At 40.5% G+C, this 26,406-nt stretch overlaps 1 protein-coding gene and 2 long non-coding RNA genes across 9 annotated transcripts in view; 2 read left to right on the top strand and 1 right to left on the bottom strand.

The window, feature by feature from the left end:
- The window catches only part of LRRCC1 (leucine rich repeat and coiled-coil centrosomal protein 1), a 38,595-nt gene extending 33,426 nt beyond the window's left edge, over positions 1–5,169 (bottom strand). Inside the window, exons 1-3 of one of the 5 annotated variants that reach the window (XM_077876391.1) lie at positions 4,709–5,015; positions 1,884–2,089; positions 1,515–1,580 (exon numbers count right to left, since the gene is read on the bottom strand). In XM_077876391.1, the coding sequence (XP_077732517.1) occupies positions 1,515–1,580; positions 1,884–2,089; positions 4,709–4,797 (361 nt within the window). In that variant the 5' untranslated portion in view covers positions 4,798–5,015. Of the gene's footprint in view, positions 1–1,514; positions 1,581–1,883; positions 2,090–3,686; positions 4,517–4,708 lie in introns of those variants that run through there. The other 4 variants (XM_077876390.1, XM_077876388.1, XM_077876389.1 and 1 more) reach the window with 4 other exon arrangements.
- Positions 4,629–26,406, top strand: part of LOC144300405 (uncharacterized) — a 74,968-nt gene continuing 53,190 nt past the window's right edge. Inside the window, exons 1-3 of one of the 3 annotated variants that reach the window (XR_013367008.1) lie at positions 4,636–5,531; positions 10,915–11,738; positions 11,954–16,997. This is a non-coding gene — a long non-coding RNA (uncharacterized LOC144300405). Of the gene's footprint in view, positions 5,532–10,914; positions 11,739–11,953; positions 16,998–26,406 lie in introns of those variants that run through there. The other 2 variants (XR_013367010.1, XR_013367009.1) reach the window with 2 other exon arrangements.
- Positions 7,727–8,686, top strand: LOC144300406 (uncharacterized). The gene is made up of 2 exons (XR_013367011.1): positions 7,727–8,187; positions 8,381–8,686. It is a non-coding gene; the product is annotated as an uncharacterized LOC144300406 (long non-coding RNA).

Genomic DNA, 26,406 nt, shown 5'->3' on the forward strand with positions numbered 1-26,406 from the left:
CATTTTTTGTTTTTCTTCCCTACTACAATGTAAGCTCTAGGACAAGAACTATATATTTTTTTTAAATCTTTACAGAACATTATTTGATACAGTGATCTTCAATAAACATTTGCTGAGTAAATGAATGAGCAGTCTTATCCAAGATTCACATTTTTCAGATAAAGAAACTGTATCCAAACAGTAATATTCTTTGCTCAACATCATATAGCAGTGACAAAGGTAAGGTTAATATTCAATTCTAGGGACGCCCGGGTGGCTCAGCAGTTGAGCATCTGCCTTCGGCCCAGGGCCTGATCCTGGAGACGTGGGATCAAGTCCCATGTTAGGTTCCCTGCATGGAGCCTGCTTCTCCCTCTGCCTGTGTCTCTGCCTCTCTCTGTCTCTCATGAATAAATAAATAAGATCTTTAAACAAATTTCAATTCTAATACTTTCAGATCTTTTGGGGAAAATTTTTAAAAATTAAAATATTCTTGCTATTCCAGCTTACTGGTAGGGAACAGACTGCTTTAATTTTTTGTATATGAAATACCCGGCATAGGCTAGTTTTTTCCAAGCATGAGAGAAAAATAAACACATGGATAAGACTGCTTCCATTGCTGACAGGGTGATGAAGGTAAGTAGAAGAATTCCGCCAATTTTGACACATCACGAAACTGTGTTCGATTTATCAGTGTATCACTTTAATCAATTAAAAAATAGGTAACAATGTTTAACCTCCTCAGATCTGCTGAAGGTCAAACAGAAAGTCATTTGATGTTCAACGTACAACACGGTTTTTGGAGCGCAGTATGGTCCAATAAGTTACACAATCCAGTAGGACAGAATTAGTCACAAGCCGCTTCGTAAATTCAAGTTAAAATTTAATTACAAATCCAGTTCCTCACTGCGTAAGTTGTATTTCCCGTGCTCTAAGGACACATCTGGCTACTTGCTGCCATGTCAGACGACACAGATATGTAACACTGTCATCATCGTAAAAGTTCTTTTGGAACTATTTTTAATTTAATTTAGTTTATTTACTTAAAATGTTAAAGATCTTTTTTTTTTAAAAGATTTTATTTATTTATTTGAGAGAAAGAGAGAGAGAAAGAGAGGCAGAGACACAAGCAGAGGGAGCAGCAGTCTCCATGCAGGGAGCCCGACGTGGGACTTGATCCCAGGTCTCCAGGATCAGGCCCTGGGCCGAAGGTGGCGTTAAACCGCTAAGCCACCCAGGCTGCCCTGGAACGATTTTTTAAATAACATATTACTGATCGATTATATAAGATTAAAACAGTATTCTCTTGAAGTAAGTCCAAGTTTTTTCTGTTACTGATCACTCTAGTTTGCATTCCTATTTGTTATTCAGCATTAGCTTTGGCACCAGCAAGAAAGAATTATGACCGAAGCACATTCTCTAGGGGTATTTTTGGTCAAAAACAGGATTATCCAGTTTTCAGCAGGCTGAGTTTAGCCTAATTCATCACATAGCAAACATTCAGCACTATAGAAAACATACGATTAACTACTTACCGCTAAGATCATTTATGTGGTTATAGGATAAATTCAGTTTAGTCAGATTAGTTAGTGCTTCAAGTCCTAAAATAAAATAAAATAAAGCCTTTACAGAATTCAAATAATTACTTAAAGCTATACAGTATTACAATACTATTTCAGACAGTTTTGAAGCAAATTTATACTCTGGTAACAGTGAAATCAATTTTCTTAGTATTTTGCAAAATACTTAATTGTTAACTTTTCTAGAAGAAAATTTTTTACGTAGTAAATTTTAAGGCCAGTTTTCAAAAGTTTATGATATTTGTTCCATTCTTTCGGGAAGAAGAAAAGTGGACTTAAATCATCTTCCTTAAGAAAAGTATCACAGGAAAATCACTTACAAACCTTCTACTCTTGTGATCAAATTGCAGGACAAATTTAAAGTGCATAGCTTTGTCAGTGTGCTTAGCCCTTCAATTCGACTTATTTGATTAGATGACAGGTCTAAGTGTCGTAAATTCCAAACATGATCAATGGCTTCGATTTTTGAGATGTTATTGCAATGAAGATTGATGGCATGAAGGGATGAATCTAAAGATAACTCTGACATGCTATAAAAGAAAATATATATTACCAAAACAAGTAAGAAACAGATTTAAAAATTATGACCAAATAATTAAAATTAACCAAACAGCATGTAGATGGTTAAGTACGTATTCTACTCATTCTATAATGAAATCCTTCCTCCTCTTGGTAGCCTTTTAATATCTCGTAGGGTACAGTGCTTCTTACCACTAATTGGTATTTTAGACCATAAAGATAAACAAGAAACTCACTCAAAAGGGATAAGAGACCCTGGGCATTTCTACCTTCTATTAGCAACCAAGTCATCAACATATAATGAAAGCTGTGATTCGGTGCCGGTCAAGGCCCTGGAACCCTAATACCCCAGTTCAAATCTGCATTCTATCACTATTTTTCCTTTGTTAAATTACTTGAATAAAGGAGTTAATTTGTCTAAGCCTCCGTTTCCTCATTTCATTTAATCCCCACAATTCTAAGCAACAGGTATCATAAGGATACTGTAGTCTGCAGCAGAAATTAAATAAATTGTCCACGTTCTTGTCGTTATTACCTGAGGCAGTATAAATCCAGATCTGGCACTGTGGTTTATAATCTTACTTTCTTTACGGACTCCAACACCTCTTTAACCCAGAATGTAGTTGATTTCAAAAGAAACCACTAGTTCTTGCTATTTCTAGTGAAAAAAATTTATCCTCATTTCTTTTTTTTCCCTCCTTTCTATAAATCTGGAATGTACCTCCCCTAAACACAACTCATTTCTCCATTCTCCCAAGTACTGCCTTTTTTTTTTTTTTTTTTAAGTACTGCCATTTATAATCTGAACCTCTCCTCAAGATGGTAGTTCCAGGAATAAAACCTACAGTGCATATAGTTCAGATATGCTGGAGGGAGGACTGTCAGGAATAGGCACACACAATGCATGGGCATTTGTTCCATGTTCCGTAGCAGCTACTGTAGCGGAAGCTTAACTCTGGCAGCAGAGAAGTGAGAAGTTCAGTAGCCAGGGAGTAAAAGGGAAACAAGGAATTCTGGTGTGCTTGCTTCCAAATTAGCACGGAGAATCTCAAATTCAAAATTAAAAAATCATAAACACTTTAAATATGCCATCAGGTAGGTCTTTTACCTCCTCCCTTAGGCTTCAGACTTAAGCACCTAATAACCTGGGGCAGAAAAAGATAAAGCATTTGTCACTTTGAAACTAACAATCCCTACAGGGAACCATGGGTGGCGCAGCGGTTTGGCGCCTGCCTTTGGCCCAGGGCGCGATCCTGGAGACCCGGGATCGAATCCCACGTTGGGCTCCCGGTGCATGGAGCCTGCTTCTCCCTCTGCCTATGTCTCTGCCTCTCTCCCTCTCTCTCTGTGGCTATCATAAATAAATAAAAATTAAAAAAAAAATCCCTACATGTGACTGAAATATTTCCCAATTACCTAGCTACTGTCACTTAACCGAGCTATCCTTCTCTTATTAACACACGCTCTCGATGACAGCCACGTATTTTCCGACACATTGCAGTTTCTGGAAATCAGTACTGGGAAAATTAATGCGGTACAGCAAAAAAAAAAAAGGAAGACGGTGAAAATTAGACAGGCTCAGGTTTGGATTTGAACTTAACTGCTCACCAGCTGCAAGAAGTTGAGAACACGACTTAGATCCTCTGAGTCTCAGATCTGTCACTTGTGAAATTACGACGCTGCAGAACCATCGTGAGGGTCCGTGATAACATACATAATAATATGTACACGTGGATGGCGTTCGGCAGGTGACATTTATTATCAAGTATATTTAATAATATTCCTCTATTATTTAATTAGGATTAAATACTTAATCCTAATTTAAATATTCCTTTAGAAAACATCTCCCTGGGGTCTTCTGGCCCATTTTTAGACCATGATCCGGGGCAAGATGGTTTAATTATGGGCAGCAAGGTTCTGCATGGAGCAGGGCGTGCCACAAAGGAACAGTTAAGTGCAAAGCCAAGGAGAACCCTATTTACGGAACTGCCTGTAGCTCAGTACCGGCTCATCACAGACGTTAAATGGAGAAATGGTAAGAGCCGTATCCTAAGACCGAAACGATAAGGTAGGGGCCAGCCAGTAGAGCAAGAACCGCAGAGATCTGGGCTGCATCAAAGAGGGAAATCCTTAGCCACGTATGGTTTAGCGCTCTCACAAAGTAGAAGGACGTATGCATCCCAGCGCTCTGCAAAGGAGAAATCAGAATGGGGGGGGGGGGGCAGGCAAAGAGAATTGGGTCAAAACCAAGGAAGAGCGGTAAACCTTCGCTCCACGGTTGCCAGAGAGATGCAGGAGCGCCACTCTCTTGTGAAGGATGAAAGAGCAGGAGAGACAAGAGAGAACCCAGAAAACCGACAAGTAGAGAGCAAGCAGAGGAAGGCTCGTCAGGAAAGAGAGGAGAGCCAGGGAAGGGGGAGGACCGGCCTCGAGTGATGGAGGAGGAGGTCGGGGCGCAGCTTCCGGGCTGCAGGGCCCCGGAGCAGGGAGGAGGGCTCAGGGCACTTCCGGCGCAGCCCGGCGGCCGGAAGCCAGCGGCGCTGGGGCGGGTCTGCGCTAAGCGGCGCCGCCCGCCTCCGCGGCGCCCGGGGCGGGCGCGGGCCCCTCCACGCTGCGGGGCACACTCTTACCTCCGTAGGCCTTTGTCCATGAAGCACAGATCCCCGCAGCTGCTGTCGCCGTCCTCATTTTCGACTTCCGCCTCCATCGGCGCCTCCATGGCACCGGCGACGGGGAGCGTGGTCTTAACCGGCGCCCAGAGCTGGGTGGGAGAGCCCGGAACACGCCTCTTGAGTGGGCGGAAGTCCTGTCCGAGGGGGCGGGGCGACGGCTCCCCCGGCCCCGCCCTCCCTGCAGCTCCAACCGACAGCCGGGCACTCTCCCGCCTTGACAAGTGCCGCAAAGCGGGCAGCCTGCTTTCCTTCCCCAAGAGCTTCCCTCCCTTTTACGGCATCTACGGCGCGACTCTTGGGACTTTTTTTTTTTGCCGTAAAGGGGAAGGCCGTCGCGCGCGCGCGCGTGTGGGCTGAAGAAGGCTGCGTCTTGCCTGCGAAACCCTTCGATGATTTCTGCTTCGGAGGCGACCGACTCCTGAAGGCCATTTAACAGCAGCGTGTCTTTGCGGAACTATGGTCGTACACGCCTATCAGTTACCCGCCCCCCGTACCCCGCCGGCCGTTGCACGTACTTCGGATTTAGTAAACACTCACGGGGTGTCCCGCGTGTGCCGGGCGGAATCCGTGGAAGGCCGTTCTCGTTCCCGGAGGCACTCGCAGGTCAGGGGAGGAGACGAAGCATCGCCGTGCAGCGGGGTGAGCGCTGGAAGTAGCCCAGCAGCGTTTGAGCCACCTGAGTAGCGGCGTGGGTTGCGGGGAGGCTTTCGAAAGAAGTTCCCAGGGACTGAGCAGAGCCTTGCTAGGTGAAGGGACGTTCTGGAAGCGAGGGGCATGCCAGGTAGGAAAAGAGTGTGGTAGGGAGGTGGAAGAGACCTGGTCGGGTTGCTCTCTAGGTCGTGGGGATATTTAAAAGATGGAGGAGGGGCGCCCGACTGGCTCAGAGGGTGGAGCATCTGACTCGATCTTAGGGGAGTGCAAGCCCCACCTTGGGCAGGGTGCCTACTTCAGACAGACAAAGGGACAAAAGGGCAGCCCCAGGGGCCCCACGGCTTAGCGGCTGCCTTCAGCCCAGGGCGTGATCCTGGAGACTCAGGATGGAGACCCGGGATCGAGACTCAGACACCCAGGATCGAGACCCAGAGACCCGGATGGAGACCCAGGGTCGAGACCCAGAGACCCAGGATGGAGACCCGGGATCGAGACCCAGAGACCAGGGATAGAGACCTAGGGATCGAGACCCAGGGACCCGGGATTGAGACCTGGGATCGAGACCCAGAGACCCAGGATTGAGACCCAGAGACCAGGAATCGAGACCCAGGGATTGAGACCCAGAGACCAGGGATCGAGACCTAGGATCGAGACCCAGAGACCAGGGATAGAGACCTAGGGATCGAGACCCAGGGACCCCGGATTGAGACCTGGGATCGAGACCCAGGATGGAGACCCAGAGGCCCAGGATGGAGACCCACGATGGAGACCAGGATCGAGACCCAGAGACCCAGGATCAAGACCTGGGATTGAGACCCAGAGATCCAGGATCGAGACCCAGGATCAAGACCCAGAGACTCAGGATGGAGACCTGGAATCGAGACCCAGAGACCCAGGATTGAGCCCCAGGATCGAGACCCAGAGACCCAGGATTGAGACCCAGAGACCCAGGATTGAGACCTAGGGATCGAAACCAGGGATCGAGACCCAGAAACCAGGGATCGAGACCCAGGATCAAGACCCAGAGACTCAGGATGGAGACCTGGGATCGAGACCCAGAGACTCAGGATGGAGACCTGGGATCGAGACCCAGAGACCAGGGATCGAGACCTAGGGATCGAGACCCAGGATCAAGACCCAGAGACCCAGGATTGAGACCCGGGATGGAGACCCAGAGACCCAGGACGGAGACCCACGATGGAGACCGGGATTGAGACCCAGAGACCCAGGATCAAGACCTAGGGATCGAGACTCAGAGACTCAGGATGGAGACCCGGAATCGAGACCCAGAGACCCAGGATCGAGACCCAGAGACCAGAGATCGAGACCTAGGGATCGAGACCCAGGGATCGAGACCCAGAGACCCAGGATTGAGACCCGGGATGGAGACCCAGAGACCCGGGATGGAGACCCACGATGGAGACCGGGATTGAGACCCAGAGACCCAGGATCAAGACCCGGGATTGAGGGATCCCTGGGTGGCACAGCGGTTTGCGCCTGCCTTTGGCCTAGGGCGCGATCCTGGAGACCCGGGATCGGTTCCCGCGTCGGGCTCCCGGTGCATGGAACCTGCTTCTCTCTGCCTGTGTCTCTGCCTCTCTTTCTCTCTCTGTGACTATCATAAATAAATAAAAAAATTAAAAAAAAAAAAAAGACCCGGGATTGAGACCCAGAGACCCAGGATTGAGACCTAGGGATCGAGACCCAGAGACTCAGGATGGAGACCCGGAATCGAGACCCAGAGACCCAGGATTGAGCCCCAGGATCGAGACCCAGAGACCCAGGATTGAGACCTAGGGATCGAGACCAGGGATCGAGACCCAGAAACCAGGGATTGAGACCCAGGATCAAGACCCAGAGACTCAGGATGGAGACCTAGGATCGAGACCCAGAGACTCAGGATGGAGACCCGGGATCAAGACCCAGAGACCAGAGATCGAGACCTAGGGATCGAGACCCAGGGATCGAGACCCAGGATCAAGACCCAGAGACCTAGGATTGAGACCCAGGATCGAGACCCCGAGACCCAGGATTGAGCCCCAGGATCGAGACCCAAAGACCCAGGATTGAGACCTAGGGATCGAGACCAGGGATCAAGACCCAGAAACCAGGGATTGAGACCCAGGATCGAGACCCAGAGACTCATGATAGAGACCTGGGATCGAGACCCAGAGACCCAGGATTGAGACCTAGGGATGGAGACCCAGGGATCGAGACCCAGGATTGAGACCCAGAGACCCGTGATGGAGACCTGGGATCAAGACCCAGAGACCAGGGATCGAGACCCTGAGACCCAGGATCCAGACAGAGACCCGGGATCGAGACCCGGAGACCCAGGATGGAGACTGAGAGACCCCAGGGTCGAGATCCAGAGACCCAGGTTCGAGACCCGCATCCGGCTCCGGGCGAGGAGCCTGCTTCTCCCTCTGCCTGTGTATCTGCCTCTCTGTCTCTCACGAATAAATAAATAAAATCTCTTAGAAAAATGAAAAAGGAAAAAAAAATGTCAGCTCTGACCCCGTCACTATCTTGAACTAAAATCTTTGGTGGTCCCTATTAGCACGCAAATAAAAGCCTAACCTAATGTTTCTAATCTAATACCGAAGGTATTTTCATACATAAATGTCGTCGGTCTCCGATTGTTTGGCTATACCTGTCACATTCTAAAAGTTGTAGCCACAATCTACTGTTTCCTATAATCGTGTGCTTTGCCATAGGTCTGCAGCTCCTTCCAACAGGAAGTGAAGGTGGAATTTTCTCAGTGGCTCCTTGATTCTGGAGTCCTTGTTTCTGCTTTTTTTTTTTTTTTTTTAATTTTTTTTATTTATTTATGATAGTCACAGAGAGAGAGAGAGGCAGAGACACAGGCAGAGGGAGAAGCAGGCTCCATGCACCGGGAGCCCGATGTGGGATTCGATCCCGGGTCTCCAGGATCGCGCCCTGGGCCAAATGCAGGCGCCAAACCGCTGCGCCACCCAGGGATCCCTGCTTTTTTTTTTTTTTTTAATCCCCCCCCAATAGAATTCATTTAATTCTAGTGCTGGACCTCAAAACACCTTGCATGCTTTTGCTCCCTGTCTTGGAAGTCTGGCTGACTTGCCATTCAAACAAACCCAGGCTAGCCTGCTGGAGGAGGAGTGACTATGGGAAGCAGGAACAAGTCACTTTAGCTAAGGACATACAGATAACATGCGTGAGCCCAGAACTGCTTAGCTGAACCCACCCCCAAACTGCAAGTTAACAGAAATGTGAGCTAAATAAAGTGTTTTGTGTTAAGCCAGTCAATTCTGGAGGGAATGTGTTACATGGGATTAGATGATTGGTAATAGTCACTGATCTAGGACGATCCATTAAAATAGAGATTTTCAGTGGGGATAAGTCTTATAGCCTTACCTAAAACAAATAACTGATACAAAAAACAAATCATGTTGTGATGATGTTAAATGTATTGGATCTTTCCTCCAAAATCATGGGCATCATTATTAATTGATTAATTAAAATATTGATTATTGTTAGTGGAGTTAAAAAATCCAGGTTGTGTCTGAATTGCCTTAGCACTTTAGAATTGACTTTTTAAAATCAGAGTTTGATAAACTAATATCACTATTGTTTGCCTGTTTATTTTTTTTTTTAGCACAAATGTTTGGAAACTGGTGTTGCTTCAAAATTCTTTATTTGCAAAACAGAATTTGTTAAATGTTTCCTTTTTTTTTTTTTAAAAAAGATTTTATTTATTTATTCATTAGAGAGAGAGAGAGAAAGGCAGAGACACAGGCAGAGGGAGAAGCAGGCTCCATGCAGGGAGACCGACATGGGACTCAATCCCGGGTCTCCAGGATCACACCCTAGGCTGAAGGCGGTGCTAAACCGCTGAGCCACCCGACTTCCCAATAAGTTTCTATAGGAGACTTCAGTTCTCAAATTCAAAGAGCCTATCATTAATATTCTAAGTAATATGTAAACAACTTTACTATGTGCTTTATATTTTATTTTTTAGCTTTATTTATTTATTTTTTTATTTTTTTTATATTTATTTATTTATTTATTTATTTATTTATTTATTTATTTATTTATTTTTGCTTATTTGAGAGAGCACAGGAGAGAGAGGGAGAAGCAGGCTCCCTGCAGAGCAGGGACTCAATCCCAGAACCCTGGAATCATAACCTGAGCTTAGGGCAGACACTTAACAGACTGAGTCACCCAGGTGCCGCCGTGGTTTATATTTTTAAACATCACTTAAGTTTGTCTTGGACTTGCTTTTCACGCTATCTATAAAGTGTTTGTGGGGTACAAAATGGGCAATATGTTTGAAATCTGTCTTACTAGTGTGAGATCAGGGATGAGATAGGCAGTCAGAAGGGGCAGCAAGGTAGCATTGTGGGGGAGGCAGAGATAATAGGGTCTATTCTAGAAATGGTAAGTTGTTTAGAAAGGCTGATGTGTGCTGAGGGTGTGTGTGCACATAAGGAAGCAAGAGCTGAGAATAGAAAGTTAGGCTTGACTCCAATCTTGGAGAACCTGCAGTGGTCAGTTAGAAGTTGGTATTTGGTGAAGGAAGGTGGTGATGGGGTAATAGTGTGATGGTTGCAGGCAGTTGTGAGTGAGGTAGGAAGGAGATGGAAGACCACAAGACAGGAGAGTAAGTTGGGGTGTGTGTGTGTGTGTATGACAGGATTAAAGTTGTGTTTTATGACATTATGTCTAGAAACTGAGTGGGGAGGCTGAATTGGAGGCAGATTAGAGCTATAAATTAAGGAGATTGTTGCAGTAAACCAAGGGAGAAAAATGAATGGCTGGACAAAGTCCCTAAGAGTCAGAGTGATGAGACAATACCTAAGGAGAACTTAATAAGTTAGATTTTATAAGCTTTGTTTACTGATTTGAACGTAAGGTATAAGGCAACCATAGTTGTTTCTCCTTCCTTTTCTTCATAGTGTTTGAGTGACCGTTAGTGTTTTACTCATTCCCGTAGGATCAAAATGTAATGCTGTTAATCTTTTGTTATCTCTATTTAGTCATGTCTATGCATGTACATATACGTCAACATGAGTATTTATAAAATTCATTGTAGTAAAATTAGACATTCACTGCACTACAAAGAAATTGTAGCAAGTTTAAAATTTATGGGACTAACAGGGTTCAGAGACAATCTCCTCAAAATGTGCCACTTTGGAATGCAGACTGTTTTGAGCTGAGGCATTTGAGACCCAATAGGCTCAAAAGAACATTTTGCCCTCCCTTAACTACCTAGAAGAATCTAAATTGGAAGAGTCTTTCCCCGAATAAGAGTTGAACAGAGGGAAATTTTATCTGAACCCACCCATGTGTATGGCAGGGTAGACATCTAATTACCATCATCTGTTCTTATTGCCCTGTGCTTTAACCACCTCCCCCCCTCTTCCATTCCTTAGTTCAGGATGGTATATATGTCTTATTTAACCTTTCTATCTTTTAACTTTTCATGTTTGTGGGATTCCCATACATACAAAATTAAATTCGATTTTCTTCTTTAGGGAGAGGTTTCTCAACTGAAGGAAAAGGAAAAAAAAAGGAGGAAAGAGGACGTATTTGGAAATTGGGCAAATGAAAAATTCTCTCTACAAATATTAATAACTACAGATCTCTATGTCTCTGTGTGTGTGTATATATATGTTTGTATATATATGTTATATATTGTATATATGTGATATTTTTCTACAGATAGTATTGCCAATATTTGTACAGTAGCTCTATATAGTTGATTTGAAGGCAAGCACTTGTAAGGATTGGCTATTCTAAAGCCCTCAGAAATATAAAAACTAACCCAAACACTTTTTAGTTCATGTGATCTAGGATAAATCTTTAATGAATAAAAGCTAATTGAAGTATGTTGGTTTAATTAAAATAGACATGCCTTTAGAGTTATCAATATTAAATATAACACTTTTATGGTACTTGGGTTTACTAACCAAATAAGTTTATATTATAACTCTTAAAAAAATTTAAACAGCAAAAACAACAAAAACAAAAAAAAAAACATTTTGGGAGAATGGTTGGCTTTGTCTGATGTCTCATGTGAGTGAGTAATCTGAACGTAATTATTAGGAGCAATTAAATTGAATAGATGCAAATAAGATAAAAAGTTTTTAAGTAAACTTTTAAAATAGTTTTACCAAAGTGCTTTGGTAACTTAAAACTTTAAAGTTGCTAAGTTAAGTGATGAGTTAAGTTAAATTCATTGAATATCTAGATCACTTCCAGATAAGGTAAAATATTGAAACTTTAATTACTGAATATAAATTTATTTACTTTTGAATTCCTTATTACAGAGAAATTAAGGATAAATTTGGGTCTATTGGTAAACATGTTTTGTGCTTTTTTAAAATTTTTATTTATTTATGATAGTCACACACACACACACACACACACAGAGAGAGAGAGAGAGAGAGGCAGAGACACAGGCAGAGGGAGAAGCAGGCTCCATGCACCGGGAGCCCGACGTGGGATTCGATTCCGGGTCTCCAGGATCGCGCCCTGGGCCAAAGGCAGGCGCCAAACCACTGGGCCACCCAGGGATCCCTGTTTTGTGCTTTATTGAAAGATTATACTATGAAGAAGCACATAGTAATGGTTCTAGAAATTATGAAAAGTATTAAAAAATTTGCCAATTAAAAAATTTGCCGGTATAACGGTACACAGTTGTTTACTTCATAGTTTTCATTAGAAATTAGGTTTCTAAGAGTTAAGGATTCTAATGTAATTAAAGCTACTAGAAATAATCATGGAAACATCTCTGTGTGCAAAGAGAATATGTGTGTTTTTAGTAAGAAAGGATATAAGGAGTAGAAGTGCTTTTTTTTGGTTAAAGAAAAAGAAAATAATTTTGTCCTAAAGTGAGGTTGACTTTAGGACGAAATTTGTCTCTATTTAAAAAGGGAAAACATAAGAAAAAATCTGACTATAAAAAAGAAAATTGTAGGAGGTTTCAAGGAAAGGGATCTTCAGAAAGGAATTTTATGCATGGTCAGTGAGGTAAGAAACAAAAGCAGAAGAAAAACTATTAAATTTCTGTACTACCTATAGCCCATTGACAAGTTCTTGAAACAGACATTCCTCTAAGAACTAAGCTGCCTCGTTGTTAATACTTTGCTAATAGCAAAGGCTATCTTAGCTGGACCCCCAGGATCCTTTTAAGTCTACTTTATAAAAATTCCTTTGGAAACTTCCTTTATCTTTACCTCCCAAGGTATATGTTGGCGATCATCTTCCCAAGCATATGACCCATAAATATACATTGATGACTCAGGTTTTATTAGACAATAATAAATGACCTTTCCCCAACAATATCTAGCCCCTCAACGTCTTGGAAACCTTGCTTCCAAAATTCCTTAGAGACTTAATGCTATTCCCTAATCCCCTCCCAACTTGAAAATGTATAGTGGGCCACTCTCTTCATGACCCCAGTGCAGCTTTTTCTGCCCAGGGGTCCAGTCCTTATGCTTTAATAAAACCACCTTTTTTATACCAAAGACGTCTCAAGAATTCTTGGCTGTCATCTCCAGGCTTTACCTACATTCAAAGCTGTATCAGTCAGGACTGGCTAAGATAGAAAGAATTTAATTATGTAAATGAGCTTTACTATCAAAAGTATACTGCTGTAAGTTTAGAATTTTGTTTTTCTCTTTGTTAGAATGACAATTTTCTCAGATTATTGGTCTATTCCTAATAAGATTGTAAACAAAGGTTTTTCTTTATCTTTAGCATAATATGTTTCAAAACAAAGATTCTATGTTTTATATTTATCAAGTTTTTGATTATTTAGGAAAACTGAATATCTTATCTTAAAAGAACTAAGTTTTTGGGGCACCTGGGTGGCTCAGTGGTTGAGTGCCTGCCTTAGACTCCCTGCAGGGAGCCTGCTTCTCCTTCTGCCTATGTCTCTACTTCTCTCTGTGTCTCTCATGAATAAATAAATCAAATCTTTTTTAAAAAAGTAAATAAAAGAAATAAGTTTTGCTAACCTTTTATGTTAGCAAGGTTATGTATGTAACCTTCTGTAACCTATGTATGTAACCTATGTAACCTTCTGTGTTTGCCTTTAAAATCTTTTATTGCCACATTGGTTGAATAGATAATTAAGTTTTAAGTTTTGTAATGGCCTCTGATCTTATTTAGGCAAGAACTTTAAAACCTTTTTTTAAAAAAATATTTTTGACAGCATTTTCTGCGTGGCTCAGTTGGTTAAACGTCTGCCTTTTGCTTAGGTCATGATGCCAGAGTCCTTGGCTTTGTGGAGCCCTGTGTCAGGCTTCCTGCTGTGCTCCTCCAAGAAGAACCTGCTTCTCCCTCTCCCTCTGCCACTCCCCCCTGCTTGTGTGCTCTTTCTCTCTGAAATAAATAAATAAAAATAAATATTTTTTTTTTTACAAACTCCCAGAAATCAAGTTTTGACTAAATTCTTTTTCATGTAGAAGCTTACTATTGAGGGACATCCCGGGTGGCTCAGCGGTTTAGCGCCGCCTTCAGCCCAGGGCCGATCCTGGAGACCCAGGATCAAGTCCCATGTCGGGCTCCCTGCATGGAGCCTGCTTCTCCCTCTGCCTGTGTCTCTGCCTCTCTCTCTCTCTCTCTCTGTGTCTCTCATGAATAAATAAATAAATAAATAAATAAATAAATAAATAAATAAATAAATAAAATATTAAAAAAAAAGAAGCAGCTTACTATTGAGATATGAGATATTCCCGAGAGTCCCTGAAACATCTCAAAAGATTTGTTCTTTGACCTTATAAAGAGAGAGATTAAACTAGGTAAGCTTATTTGGTATGTTAAATTATATGGGAAGCATTGTCAAATAAATAATGATAAACTGTCTTAGGTTATATTATATGAGTGAATACTAATATAATCTATTTTTTTTAAGATTTATTTATTTATTCATGAGAGACACAGAGAGACGCAGAGACATAAGCAGACGGGGAAGCAGGCACCCCACAGGGAGCCTGATGTGAGACTCTATGTGGGACTGGATGTGGGACTGGATCCTCAGACCCATGATCATGCCCTGAGCAGAAGGCAGATGCTCAACCACTGAGCCACCCAGGAATCCCTAATATAACTATTTATAACATGTATGAAATTTTTAAAATTTTAATATGTCGTAGTATAATGAATGTACTACTACATTCAAGTACAAGTACATGCACTTGTACTTCTAATTTCTGAAGTGTCATATGTCACAGAGATAACCACATTTCCTTGTCAAGTCCATTATAACGAGTTCTCATCAGTTCTCTAATGATTACAATTTTTTAAAAAGTCTTTTGTCATATACAGACAGCTGTTGTTTTATTCTGATACTTTTCCAAAAGCTTCCTTACAAAAGTGCTTCATCCTCAAGGAGATTCATGGAAAGAACTTTTGACAAATACAGGTTTTTCTTAACCTTACTACTGAACTGGGTAAGAATTTCCAGAACTGGTGGGAAAACTGGATTCGAACACAACAAGAATTAAATAACACAGGACTGAATGAACTGAAGAAGAGGATTATAATTTCTGTGACTTATTTGAAACATTGGTGGTTCTCTAGCGTTTACTTTTTCAGATCTAAAGAAACTTTCTTTTAAGCTATCTGTGACTTCTAGCAATTTGGTAAAATATACCTTTGTAAACAAATACAAAACATTTATCTTTTTCTTCCTACTCGATCCCTCCAGAATTTGGACATTCTCAGAGGTTTTTCTTATTTTCATGGCAATATAGTTATTTGCATAAGTTCAATAAAATTGTGTTTTGTAATAGGATATAATTGGAAACATTGGTTATATTGTCAAGACTTGCCTGTATTGTCACAGGTGCTTGACAGGCACCTCAAGATATTTTGGGGACCTTGAGAAGAAGGAACTTACCCAAATATGTAGATATTGCTGGCAAGTCTGATGGGAAGTATTTGAGTTAGGCCTCAGAGGCTGTTAAAAGTTCAATCTGAAGATTCTTTGTAAAAAGTTCTAGCAACGTAGATTTAAAAAGAGCCTATATGGTCACTCACTCTTCTTGCTGCAATTATGTAAATAATCAGGCCAAGTTTTTTGAAACCAGACTTACTTTGCAAATAAATTCATCTAATTTGGCTATCTTTGGTGGATATGAGGGTGATTTTAGAGAGAAAAACTGTGTTTCAGTAACACACCTTTGTGGGTATTAGATCTTTGAGGGTTTGTTTTTGCCTATAAACTTGACTGGATCATGAATTCTGATTTCCTAAAATATCTGGCTAAGACTCTCCAAACTAAAATTTACAATTTCTCCTTTTTTAAAAAGATTTTATTTATTCATGAGAGACACAGAGAGTAAGAGAGGCAGAGACACAGGCAGAGGGAGAAGCAGGCTCCATGCAGGGAGCCCGATGTGGGACTCGATTCCGTGTCTCCAGATCACACCCCGGGCCAACGGCAACACTAAACCACAGCCACTGGGGCTGCCCTCTCCCTTCTTTTTGACTTGGAATCATTGAGAACTAAAGCTGCCCTTTTTTTTTCCTGAAGTCCGGCAAACTCAAGCTATATGACATGATACCAATGTCAGAGAAATCATCCCAACAGCCCATGTTTAGATGATCTTTGTGCCTGTTACTGAATGGGCCACTCAGATCACCAGAGACATTCAAACTTCAAATCAGGAAAATCTTTCAGATTGCCACTGTCTGCCATTGCTCTCTCTGAAGATGCCTCTCGTCTGACATCTAGAAATCTCACTGGCAGCACTCAAGACTCAGATCCTGGATTTATAATTTGCTCCAGTCATTAACGTTTGTTTTTCTTTTGTTACCTGATTGCTTGCACAATATAGGCCTAACTTTGGGAGCCCACCTATAAGACTGCTTCCTGAAATGAGACACAATTATTTAACTCAACTGACTTATTTATTCTCAAGACTGAGGCTGATTTATTGAGATATGGACTAATCTATCAGTTTAGCTTCTGGATTATGAAACTTTCTTCCAAGTTTCAAAGGTGGGGCTAAAGGAATATAGAACAAGTTTCCCCCAAATGCACTGCTTTGGCAGATGTACTGTTTTGAGTGGAAGGCAATTGAGACTCTGCAGACTCAAGAGAAACTGTTGCCCCTTCCTTAACTACCTAGAAGAATCTAAATTGGGGGATTCTTTCCCTGAATAGGAGTTATAACCAGAGATACATTTTTTTAAAATTTATTTATTTATTTATTCATGAGAGACACAGAGAGAGAGGGGAAGAGACATAGGCAGAGGGAAAAGCAGGCTCCCTGCAGGAAGCCCACTGGGGGACCCAATCCCGGAACTCTGGGATCACACCCTGAGCCAAAGGCAGAGGCTCAACCGCTGAGCCACCCAGGCGTCCTAACCAGAGATACATTTTATCTGAATGGCCTATCTGTATGGCAGGGGAAACATCTAGTTACCAAACACCTGTTCTTATTGCCTCATGCACTGACCTCCTTGCCTTTGATGCTATAGACTCCTGTTCCATTCCTTAGCTCATGATGGTATGTATACCTCATTTTACCTTTCTGTCTTTGAACCTTTCATGGCTGTGGGGTTCCCATATATACAAAATTAAATTTGATTTTCTTTTGTTAAACTGTCTCATGTTAGTTTAATTCTTACACCAGTGGAAGAACCTTTAAGTGTGGATTAAATTTTTCTCCCAACAGGATACATTCACTGGCCACAATAATATACCTGAACAAAATAAAGACATGTTCATCGAAAAAAAGTCTGTGTAACTTGATGTTTAAAAACCATACTCCTGAATAAATGTAAATCACAGTTTATACCTTTATGATAATTAAAGCAATCCATTTCAACGTCTGTGGCATTTGGGGGCACTTGGGTGGTTCAGTTGGTTAAGCATCTGGCTCTTGGTTTTGGCTCAAGTCATGATATCAGGGTCCCGGGATCAGGTCCTGCTTTGGGCTCCCTGCTCAGTGGGGAGTCTGAGGATTTTCTCTCTCCCACTGCCTCTCCCTCTGCTCTTGGGTGTGTGTTCTCTCTCTCTCTCTCTCTCAAATAAATAAATCTTAAAAAAAAGATCAGTGGCATTTGGCCAAAAATTTCTCAGGAGAAAACCAGAACTTTGAATGAGTTTATTACATAACAATAAAATAGTAGGGATGCCTGGGTGGCTCAGTAGTTTTAGCGTCTGCCTTCTGCCCAGGGCGTAATGCTGGAGTCCTGGGATTGTGTCTCACATTGGGCTCCCTGCGTGGAGCCTGCTTCTCTCTCTGCATATGTCTCTGCCTCTCTCTTTCTGTATCTCTCATGAATAAAAAATAAAATCTTAAAAAAAAGACTGAAAATTAATGAACAAACTTTTAATTCACGGTAGAGAGAGGAGTGGCATTAGCACGATAGTGGAAAAGGAAGTTCCAGCTCTCATTTCCCCTCAGAGACACCGATTTAACAATGATAATGTGCCCAAAATACCTTTAAGTAAAGAGTCCAGAATGCAGTTAAGATTTTGCAATGCGGGCAGCCTGGGTGGCTTAGCGGTTTAGTGCCACCTTCGGCCCAGGGTGTGATCCTGGAGTCCTGGGATCGAGTCCCGCATCGGGCTCCCTGCATGGATCCTGCTTCTCCCTCTGCCTGTGTCTCTGCCTCTCTCTGTGTCTCTCTGGAATAAATAATATTAAAAAAAAATCTCAATGCTTCAGAGTAGTACAAACTAAGAGCCACCGTGTTGAAAAGGCTTAGAACAATCCACTTTATCTACTTCAGTCTCTCCCTAAGCCAGCACAGTACAAAGAAATCACGTTGGCCTCTTTCAGAGGAAAGGGTAGAGCATGCCACAAAGGTCTTAGCCTATCTGGGAGCTGTTGGAGGGGTTGATTTCTCCATAGCACCAATGGACCTGCCATAGTTCATGAAGGCAGCTAAGAACAAAGGAAATGGGAAGAATGGCTTGCTGCATGCCCAGCACAGCTCTGCTAAATAGGAAGAAGTTGCAGAATTTGGGCTTCACAGGAAGAACGATGGAGCATCTTTCCATGGCCTGGCCCTTGGGAAGGCAGTCAGACACCAGAGGGAGAAAGATTATAGGCTCCTCAAGAAAAAGACATAAAGGCTGGGTCGAAGGGGAGATCTATTTTTAACTCTTTGAGGAACCTCCACACAGTTTTCCAGAGTGGCTGCACCAGTTCTCATTCCCACTAACAGTGTAAGAGGGTTCCCTTTTCTCCGCATCCTCTCCAACATCTGTGGTTTCCTGCCTTGTTAATTTTCCCCATTCTCACTGGTGTGAGGTGGTATCTCATTGTGGTTTTGATTTGTATTTCCCTGATGGCAAGTGATGCAGAGCATGTTCTCATGTGCATGTTGGCCATGTCTATGTCTTCCTCTGTGAGATTTCTCTTCATGTCTTTTGCCCATTTCATGATTGGATTGTTTGTTTCTTTGCTGTCGAGTTTAATAAGTTCTTTATAGATCTTGGAAACTAGCCCTTTATCTGATACGTCATTTGCAAATATCTTCTCCCATTCTGTAGGTTGTCTTTTAGTTTTGTTGACTGTTTCTTTTGCTGTGCAAAAGCTTCTTATCTTGATGAAGTCCCAATAGTTCATTTTTGCTTTTGTTTCTCTTGCCTTCATGGATATATCTTGCAAGAAGTTACTGTGGCCAAGTTCAAAAAGGATGTTGCCTGTGTTCTGTAGGATTTTGATGGAATCTTGTCTCACATTTAGATCTTTCATCCATTTTGAGTTTATCTTTGTGTATGGTGCAAGAGAGTGGTCTAGTTTCATTCTTCTGCATGTGGATGTCCAATTTTCCTAGCATCATTTATTGAAGAGACTGTCTTTCTTCCAATGGATAGTCTTTCCTCCTTTATCGAATATTAGTTGACCATAAAGTTGAAGGTCCACTTCTGGATTCCTGGGGATTTACCCCAAAAATACAGATGCAATGAAACGCCAGGACACCTGCACCCCGACGTTTATAGCAGCAATGTCCACAATAGCTAAACTGTGGAAGGAGCCTCGGTGTCCATCGAAAGATGAATGGATAAAGAAGATGTGGTGTATGTATACGATGGAATATTCCTCAGCCATTCTAAATGACAAATACCCACCATTTGCTTCGATGTGGATGGAACTGGAGGGTATTATGCTGAGTGAAATAAGTCAATCGGAGAAGGACAAACATTATATGGTCTCATTCATTTGGGGAATGAATTCATTTTGTTCATATAAAAAATAGTGAAAGGGAATAAAGGGAAAAGGAGAAAAATGAGTGGGAAATATCAGAAAGGGAGACAGAACACGAGAGACTCCTAACTCTGGGAAACAAACGAGGGGTGGGGGGAGGGGAGGTGGCGGGGGGTGGGGGTGACTGGGTGACATGAACTGAGGGGGACACTTGATGGGATGAGCACTGGGTGTTATTCTATATGTTGGCAAATTGAACAATAAAAAATAAATTTACAAAAAAAAAAGACATAAAGGCTAGCAATAGATAAAATAGAAAAGCAATAGAAAAAACCAACAAAACAAAGAGTTGGTATTTTGAAAAGTTAAATAAAATTGATAAACTGTTATCTAGATTAGCAGAAAAAAAAGAAAATTCATTAAGCTAGAAAAGATCAAAATATACCTTAATTTAGTAGATTAAAGAAGAAATTGTAATTATCCTGAAAGAACCAAAGGTCATTTGGTAGGATCAATATTCTGTCATAATTAAACAAAATCTTGGTAAGTTGAGAATAGGTGATGATGTTTAATTAAATAAAGGGCATTTCCCCACCACCTACAGCAAACATCATCCTAAAACATTGCAAGTATTCTCATTAGAGTCATGGGCAAGATAAGGATTCCTGCTCTATTAAAATGAACTTGAACCAATGCTGTAAGAAAAATAATTTTTTATTCAATTTTAAGAATTTAAAAAAATAAACTGCTTCTATTTGCAGACAATATGATTTTCTACATATATTCTCCTGGATTTTCTCAATTGACATAGTAACAAAAATTATAAATGTTTATGGAGTAAATATAACAGGAGATGTGTAAAATTTTATGGAAAAACCTAAAGCTTATAAAAGGACCCCTTCCCCCCCAAAAAAGATTTAATCTAGAGAAAGCTATAATCATTATTGTAAAGATGTCAGTTCTCCCCAAATATACTTCAAATAAAATTCCATCGCAATAAAAATCCCAACTTAATCTTTTATGGAACTTAACAAAATTATTCTAAAATGTATATGATTTCAAAAATTAATTTTGGAGGTGAAAAGAGATTTTATATTTGAAATGACAATGCTTTTTTTTTTTAAAGATTTTATTTATTCATGAGAGACACAGAGAGAGAGAGAGAGAGAAAGAAAGAGAGAGAGGCAGAGGGAGAAGCAGGCTCCAATCAGGAAGCCTGATGTGGGACTCGATCCCAGGACTCCAGGATCACGCCCTGAGCCAGAGGCAGATGCCCAACTGCTGAGCCACCCAGGCGTCCCTTGACTATGATTTTGATTTAATCATTTTTGATGATGGTGTCTTCAAGTTCTTGATGATCACCATCAACGAGAAACTTTGCTTACACAAGTAAACAATAAATTCACAAAATTACTTGTTTCACAGTCCTCTGTTGTGTACCTCCTCCAGCTCTATTCTAGCCTCTCTACTTGCCCAGCTGTGCTCCATGGACATCTAGAACCTTGCATAGAAGAGCTATGGTACATCCATGCAGCCAGAGAGTAATAAGGTTGAGCAGCCATTCTTTAAGGATGAACAAAAAGTTTGATCCAAAGACTGAGGAAAGAAACAGAGGATCCAAGAGATCTTATGAAAAAATATCTTGGTGCTCTTCTTTTAGGGAAGGTTGTTCCCAGCCCTGCACGTCTAAGCATGGTGATGATAATCAGTATGGCACAAACAGCCAAAATACTCAGGGAGACAGCTAAGTTCAGTGAAGAATATTTTAATACTCTTTATAAGACATGCAAAGATTCCTGTCTTGTTGAGCCACTAAATATTAAAATATTTCCATGGAAGAGTTCTATTGCTCTATGGAGTTGCATATTTTTGCCTTTTTCCATTTTTTAAATTCTGAGAAGTAATTTTGAAACAACATGGATTGCAATTTTTTTTACACTTTCTTTCTGTGTTTCTGAAAGGCTCTTCAAACATTGATGTTTCCTTAATTTAGCCATCTCATCTTTCCACAAGCATTTTATTATTGAATCTAATTTGGTTCTATAAATGATTGATTAACTTGTGAATTGTTCTATGATTTTGTGACTTCTTTTAAGGCCATAAAGTGTTTCTCATGTTAATTATTATTATTATTTTTTAAATCACATATGCCAGTGAACAAGTTAGTCATGGCTAATTAAGAAAGGAAGATTTTTAAAGTTCTGGAAAGAGAAGTCTCCACTGGGGGTGTAACACTGATATTATTTAACTCTGAAGGAATACTTTGTAGATGAGTACCAAGAGAAGAAATTGTAGTTTAATGGAAAAAATGTGAACTTTGCATTCAAGTGGGCAAAGATTTGAATCCCACTTTGTCACTTACCGGTAGCATGGTTTTTAGCAAGTTATGTTATTTTTTTGGAATCCACATTTCTTCATTTATAAAATGAGGATAATAATTTCATATTGTGGGATGAGTGGCATAGTATTGAATGAGATCCTATATGTGAAACATCTATTGGATTACCTCACATATTAGGATTAATTTATATATCTACACTGGCCATGGAAATATAACCTTGTCTAGTATTAAATGTATGTAGGCTAGTACTCTTCCCCTAATTTATCTCAATCTGCAGGTATTAGTCCACCTAATATGTATTCATTAATTTAAACATTTATTCATTCATTAATTTTGTAGCAGGATCAGCTATTCAACTTAATTTATTGTATTCTGCTTTTTTTTCTATAATATTCTTGATGATCTCCATATTTCTGCTGCTAGATCTTGCCCTTTAGGAGATAACCAAAATTAAAGATTGCTTAGAACTTTTAAGTGTTTATTTTTAAATAAACGGATGACCCAGGTATGAATCAATGCAGCATATTTTTCTTAACGTATGCAAAGAGACGTACTGTGTATTAGAAGCCCACTTTCTTCAGGAGAACGGGGCAGTGTTTTCGCTCTGGTTCTGTGCAGCCATACATAAGGACATGATTTCCTCTGGAGTCAGGACTGCTAGGTAGGAAATGTTAACCAGTAAGTAAATCAGTAAAGTAAATTAGCCATAAGGGTAAGTGCAGTAATCTTATATGTAGGGATATTTTCACTGAGTATTTCAGCTCTCTTATACAAAAATAAAGGCCATTTATAAAAAATAACTTCTTACATAATCTTTGAAAGTGGCTTAACTATAACAAAAAATAAAAAAAGAAGGTGATCTGGCAAACCTTATGAGCTCATTTGAACTTTTTTTTTTTTTTTTAACACTTATCTTGTCCTGAATAAATTATTTTTTCAAGAAGCAATGGAATCATGTTTTGTTCTGGAGTCTCAGTGCTATTTCCCTGATCCAAATATGAGCCTCTTAGATGAGAATCCAACAGCTTAGAAATGCCGGGCCATCTGAGAGAAGTGGGAGATGGAGCTAAATTCTGAACTGTGGCTAACACGTTAGAATTGTAACTAACTGAAAGGAGAGTGTTGTCATGAAAATGGTGGAACAGGAGTTTTCTCCCATCTACCCCTCAAAGAACACTGATGTCGCAGTCATCCATGGATGACAGAACCTTTGTGGAAGTCCAAGATTCCAGTAGTGAAGTTCTAGCACACTGTTGGAACAAGAAATTTCAAGATTTGACACATTCAAGAAGGTGAAATAAATAGCTTGACTCTACCCATGTCATCCCTCTGCCAGTACAGCACAGCTCAGGACTTCTTGACCTGTGATTTTTCCCACAGAAGAAAGTGAGAGTGTGAGTGAGTGTCTAGCTTCAAGATACTGCCAAAGAGGCCCACTTGTCTCTTGCCTCATCCAGGTACTGAGTTGTGGGGAGGATGATGGGGAGAGTTCAGTGGCTGAGAGAATAGGAGCAAAGGTCCAGAATGTAACATATCAAAGGGATGTGGATCCTACTAACCACATCACAGTCTCCATCAGGAAGCCTGCCATGAGCTGCTGGGAATCCCCCCAACTCACTAACAGGTACTGTGTGTGCTCTGTGCACCTCACCTATACACAATGCCACTCTTTGGCTGGCTCCCTGGCCATGCTCCCAAGGGTGCAGAGAGCTTTTTCAGACAGCTAGTGATTATGTGCAGAAAGCTGGCTCAAGCAGGAGGGCCTAGGAGAAACCACAAACTTGAGCACTCAGCATCATGCTAGGGAAAGCAAAGGGGAGACTGCAAGCCTGGCTTTTCAGGATCAAGAAAATGCGTACATGCTTGAGAATTCCGTCACAAGAGGGAGTAAGAAGTGTGGGGCGGGTGTACCCGTAGAAAAGGTCTGAGAAAAACCTCAGAATCTCTAGTAGAGCTGAGAAGGTATTTCTTTCCCAAAGCCAGTCAATAAAGACTGAGGAGATGACTACTTCTTTAAATGCAAAGACAATAATTCAAGACTTCAAAGAACACGGAAAATGAGGATATATGACACCACCAAAGGAATATAATAATGTTCTAGGAATCCAAAGAGTAGAGATCTGTGATTTACCTGATACAGAGTTCAAAATAGCAGTTTTAAGGAAACTTATTTTTTAAAAGATTTTATTTATTTATTCATGAGAGACACAGAGAGAGAGAGAGAGGCAGAGGCACAGGCAGAGGGAGGAGCAGGCTCCATATAGGGAGCCTGATGTGGGACTTGATCCCAGGTCTCCAGGATCACGCCATGGACTGAAGGCAGCACTAAACCACTGAGCCACCTGGGCTGCCTTTCTCTTCTGTCTTGACTAATATCTCTCTACGTCCCTTTTATAAAGATATATATTAATAATATATAAATATATCTATATATATTTTATAAAAGATATATACCTTTTATAAAAGATATATATCTATATATCTATCTTAGGGCCTATCCAGATAATCTAGTAAGATGTCCCTCATCACAAGATCTTTATTTTTTAAAAAAGATTTTATTTATTTATTTGAGAGAAAGAGAGAGCACACAAGCAGCAGAGAGGGGCACAGGGAGAAGGAGAAGCAGACTGCCTGCTGAGCAGGGAGCCCGATCCCTGATGCTGATGCCTGCCAATGCCTGCTGATGCAGGACTCCATCCCAGGACCCTGGGATCATGACCTGAGCTGAAGGGAGATGCTTAACCAACTGAGTTACCCAGGTGCCCATCTCAAGATCTTTAATCACATCTGTAAAGACTCTTTTTGTATATAAAGTAAGATACAGAGTTTCCAGGAAAAGGACCTGGACATTTTAAAGAATTAAAATGTAGTTTTATATAAAATATTATATTAATTTCAGGTATATAATATAATGGTTTGAAAATTTTGTGCACTATGCTCACCATGATAAGTCACCATCTAGATCTGGACATATTTTTGAAGGTCATGATTTAGCCTATTACACTTTATAGAGGTGAATGCAAGGATTTGGAAATAAAACATATTCTTTAATTGGTATCACTATAAAGAATTTAGACAAAGTGAGTAAGAAGCAATATATAGTTTTTATTAATATAAATTTTGGACTTAGAATTATGCTTTTTTTTTGCAGGTGCATCTTACATTGATTTAATAAATGTTGATTAAAATAACTTATTTAAAAAAAAAAACTGTTATCTGTTAGGCATTGTTCATCCATGAACTTGTCTTCCTGACAATGACTCTTTGATTTTGTTTATTTGTTTATTTATTTGAGATATAATTGATATATGACAGTATATTGATTTCAGGTGTACAGCATTAAAATATTTTCTACACACAGAAGTAGGCATATTATGCCCTTTTATCTGTTGTGTGTACATGTGTGTGTGTTTGCTTAAAATTTTTGACCTGAAGGAAAGTGGTGAAAAATATGTTGTGCATTAGGAACTTAGGCTTCAATTACAAGCAAAAGAATTTGAATTGTAGAGAATTTGAATATGTAGCTGGAGGTGGATTTGATATATGTAGTTGGGGTAAAGCAAATATTATCTTTAAAACTATACTTATTAGCCATTTAGAATTTCTTATTTACAAAAATATTTCTTCAAGAATTTTTTTTCCTGTTAAAATACCATCATCCTGGTTTTCAGGTGGTGAAACATTAAATAGTAATTGTAGATAACAAATGATTTTGTCAAAACAAGCATAATGTCAGTTAAGGTGAACATGAAGCCAGTAACACAGAAGTCCACTAAAAATGAAGATAAACCCATAGATATACTCTACTTTAGGAGACTGAATCATTGGTGTCATGATTAGAAACAAAGATACAGCTATGGATCCAAATACAAATGGCAAACGCACCTGAAAGTTAAAAAAAAAAAAAAGATTAAGATTAGTGATGACCTTTTCCTCAAAAGTTTCTGTAAACAACATGAGAACATTCCCTTTGTATTTGGAACAAATGTTTTCAAACACCAGGGAGAAAATTGCGAATATATTTTCACATAATATTTAAAGAGACAGTCTCAGTATTATATTATAGAAAGTAAATCAGTGGCAGACTTAATGATTGTAAAAAAAAAGTGGAACTGTATTTATTTATTTATATTTATTCCATAGTTTTTATGAATGCCTACTCCATTCATCAGATATTGTCATTTATTTACTAAAATCAGTACTTTATTTTCTGGCATAGGAAAAAAGATACATTATAAGAAATCTTTGTCAAAAGTTAAACATTAGCTATGTCATTCTAGTTTTAGTTATTGAAGCTTGTTTAGTTTTGGGAATTTGGAAACCAGCCATGTTGGCATAACTGTATTTGGTTATAAGGCTTCTTTACTCGGGCACGTGCCAATTTTTCTTAGAGTGGCACTATTAAGTAATAAAAATAACAGAAACGTTGGAATCAGAAAAGTCTGATTGGAAATGCAAGCTCTGATACCTTTTTTTAAAAGATGTTATTTATTTATGAGAGAGAGAGA

This window comes from Canis aureus, chromosome 28, assembly GCF_053574225.1.
Source record: "Canis aureus isolate CA01 chromosome 28, VMU_Caureus_v.1.0, whole genome shotgun sequence".
Lineage (NCBI taxonomy): Eukaryota > Metazoa > Chordata > Mammalia > Carnivora > Canidae > Canis > Canis aureus.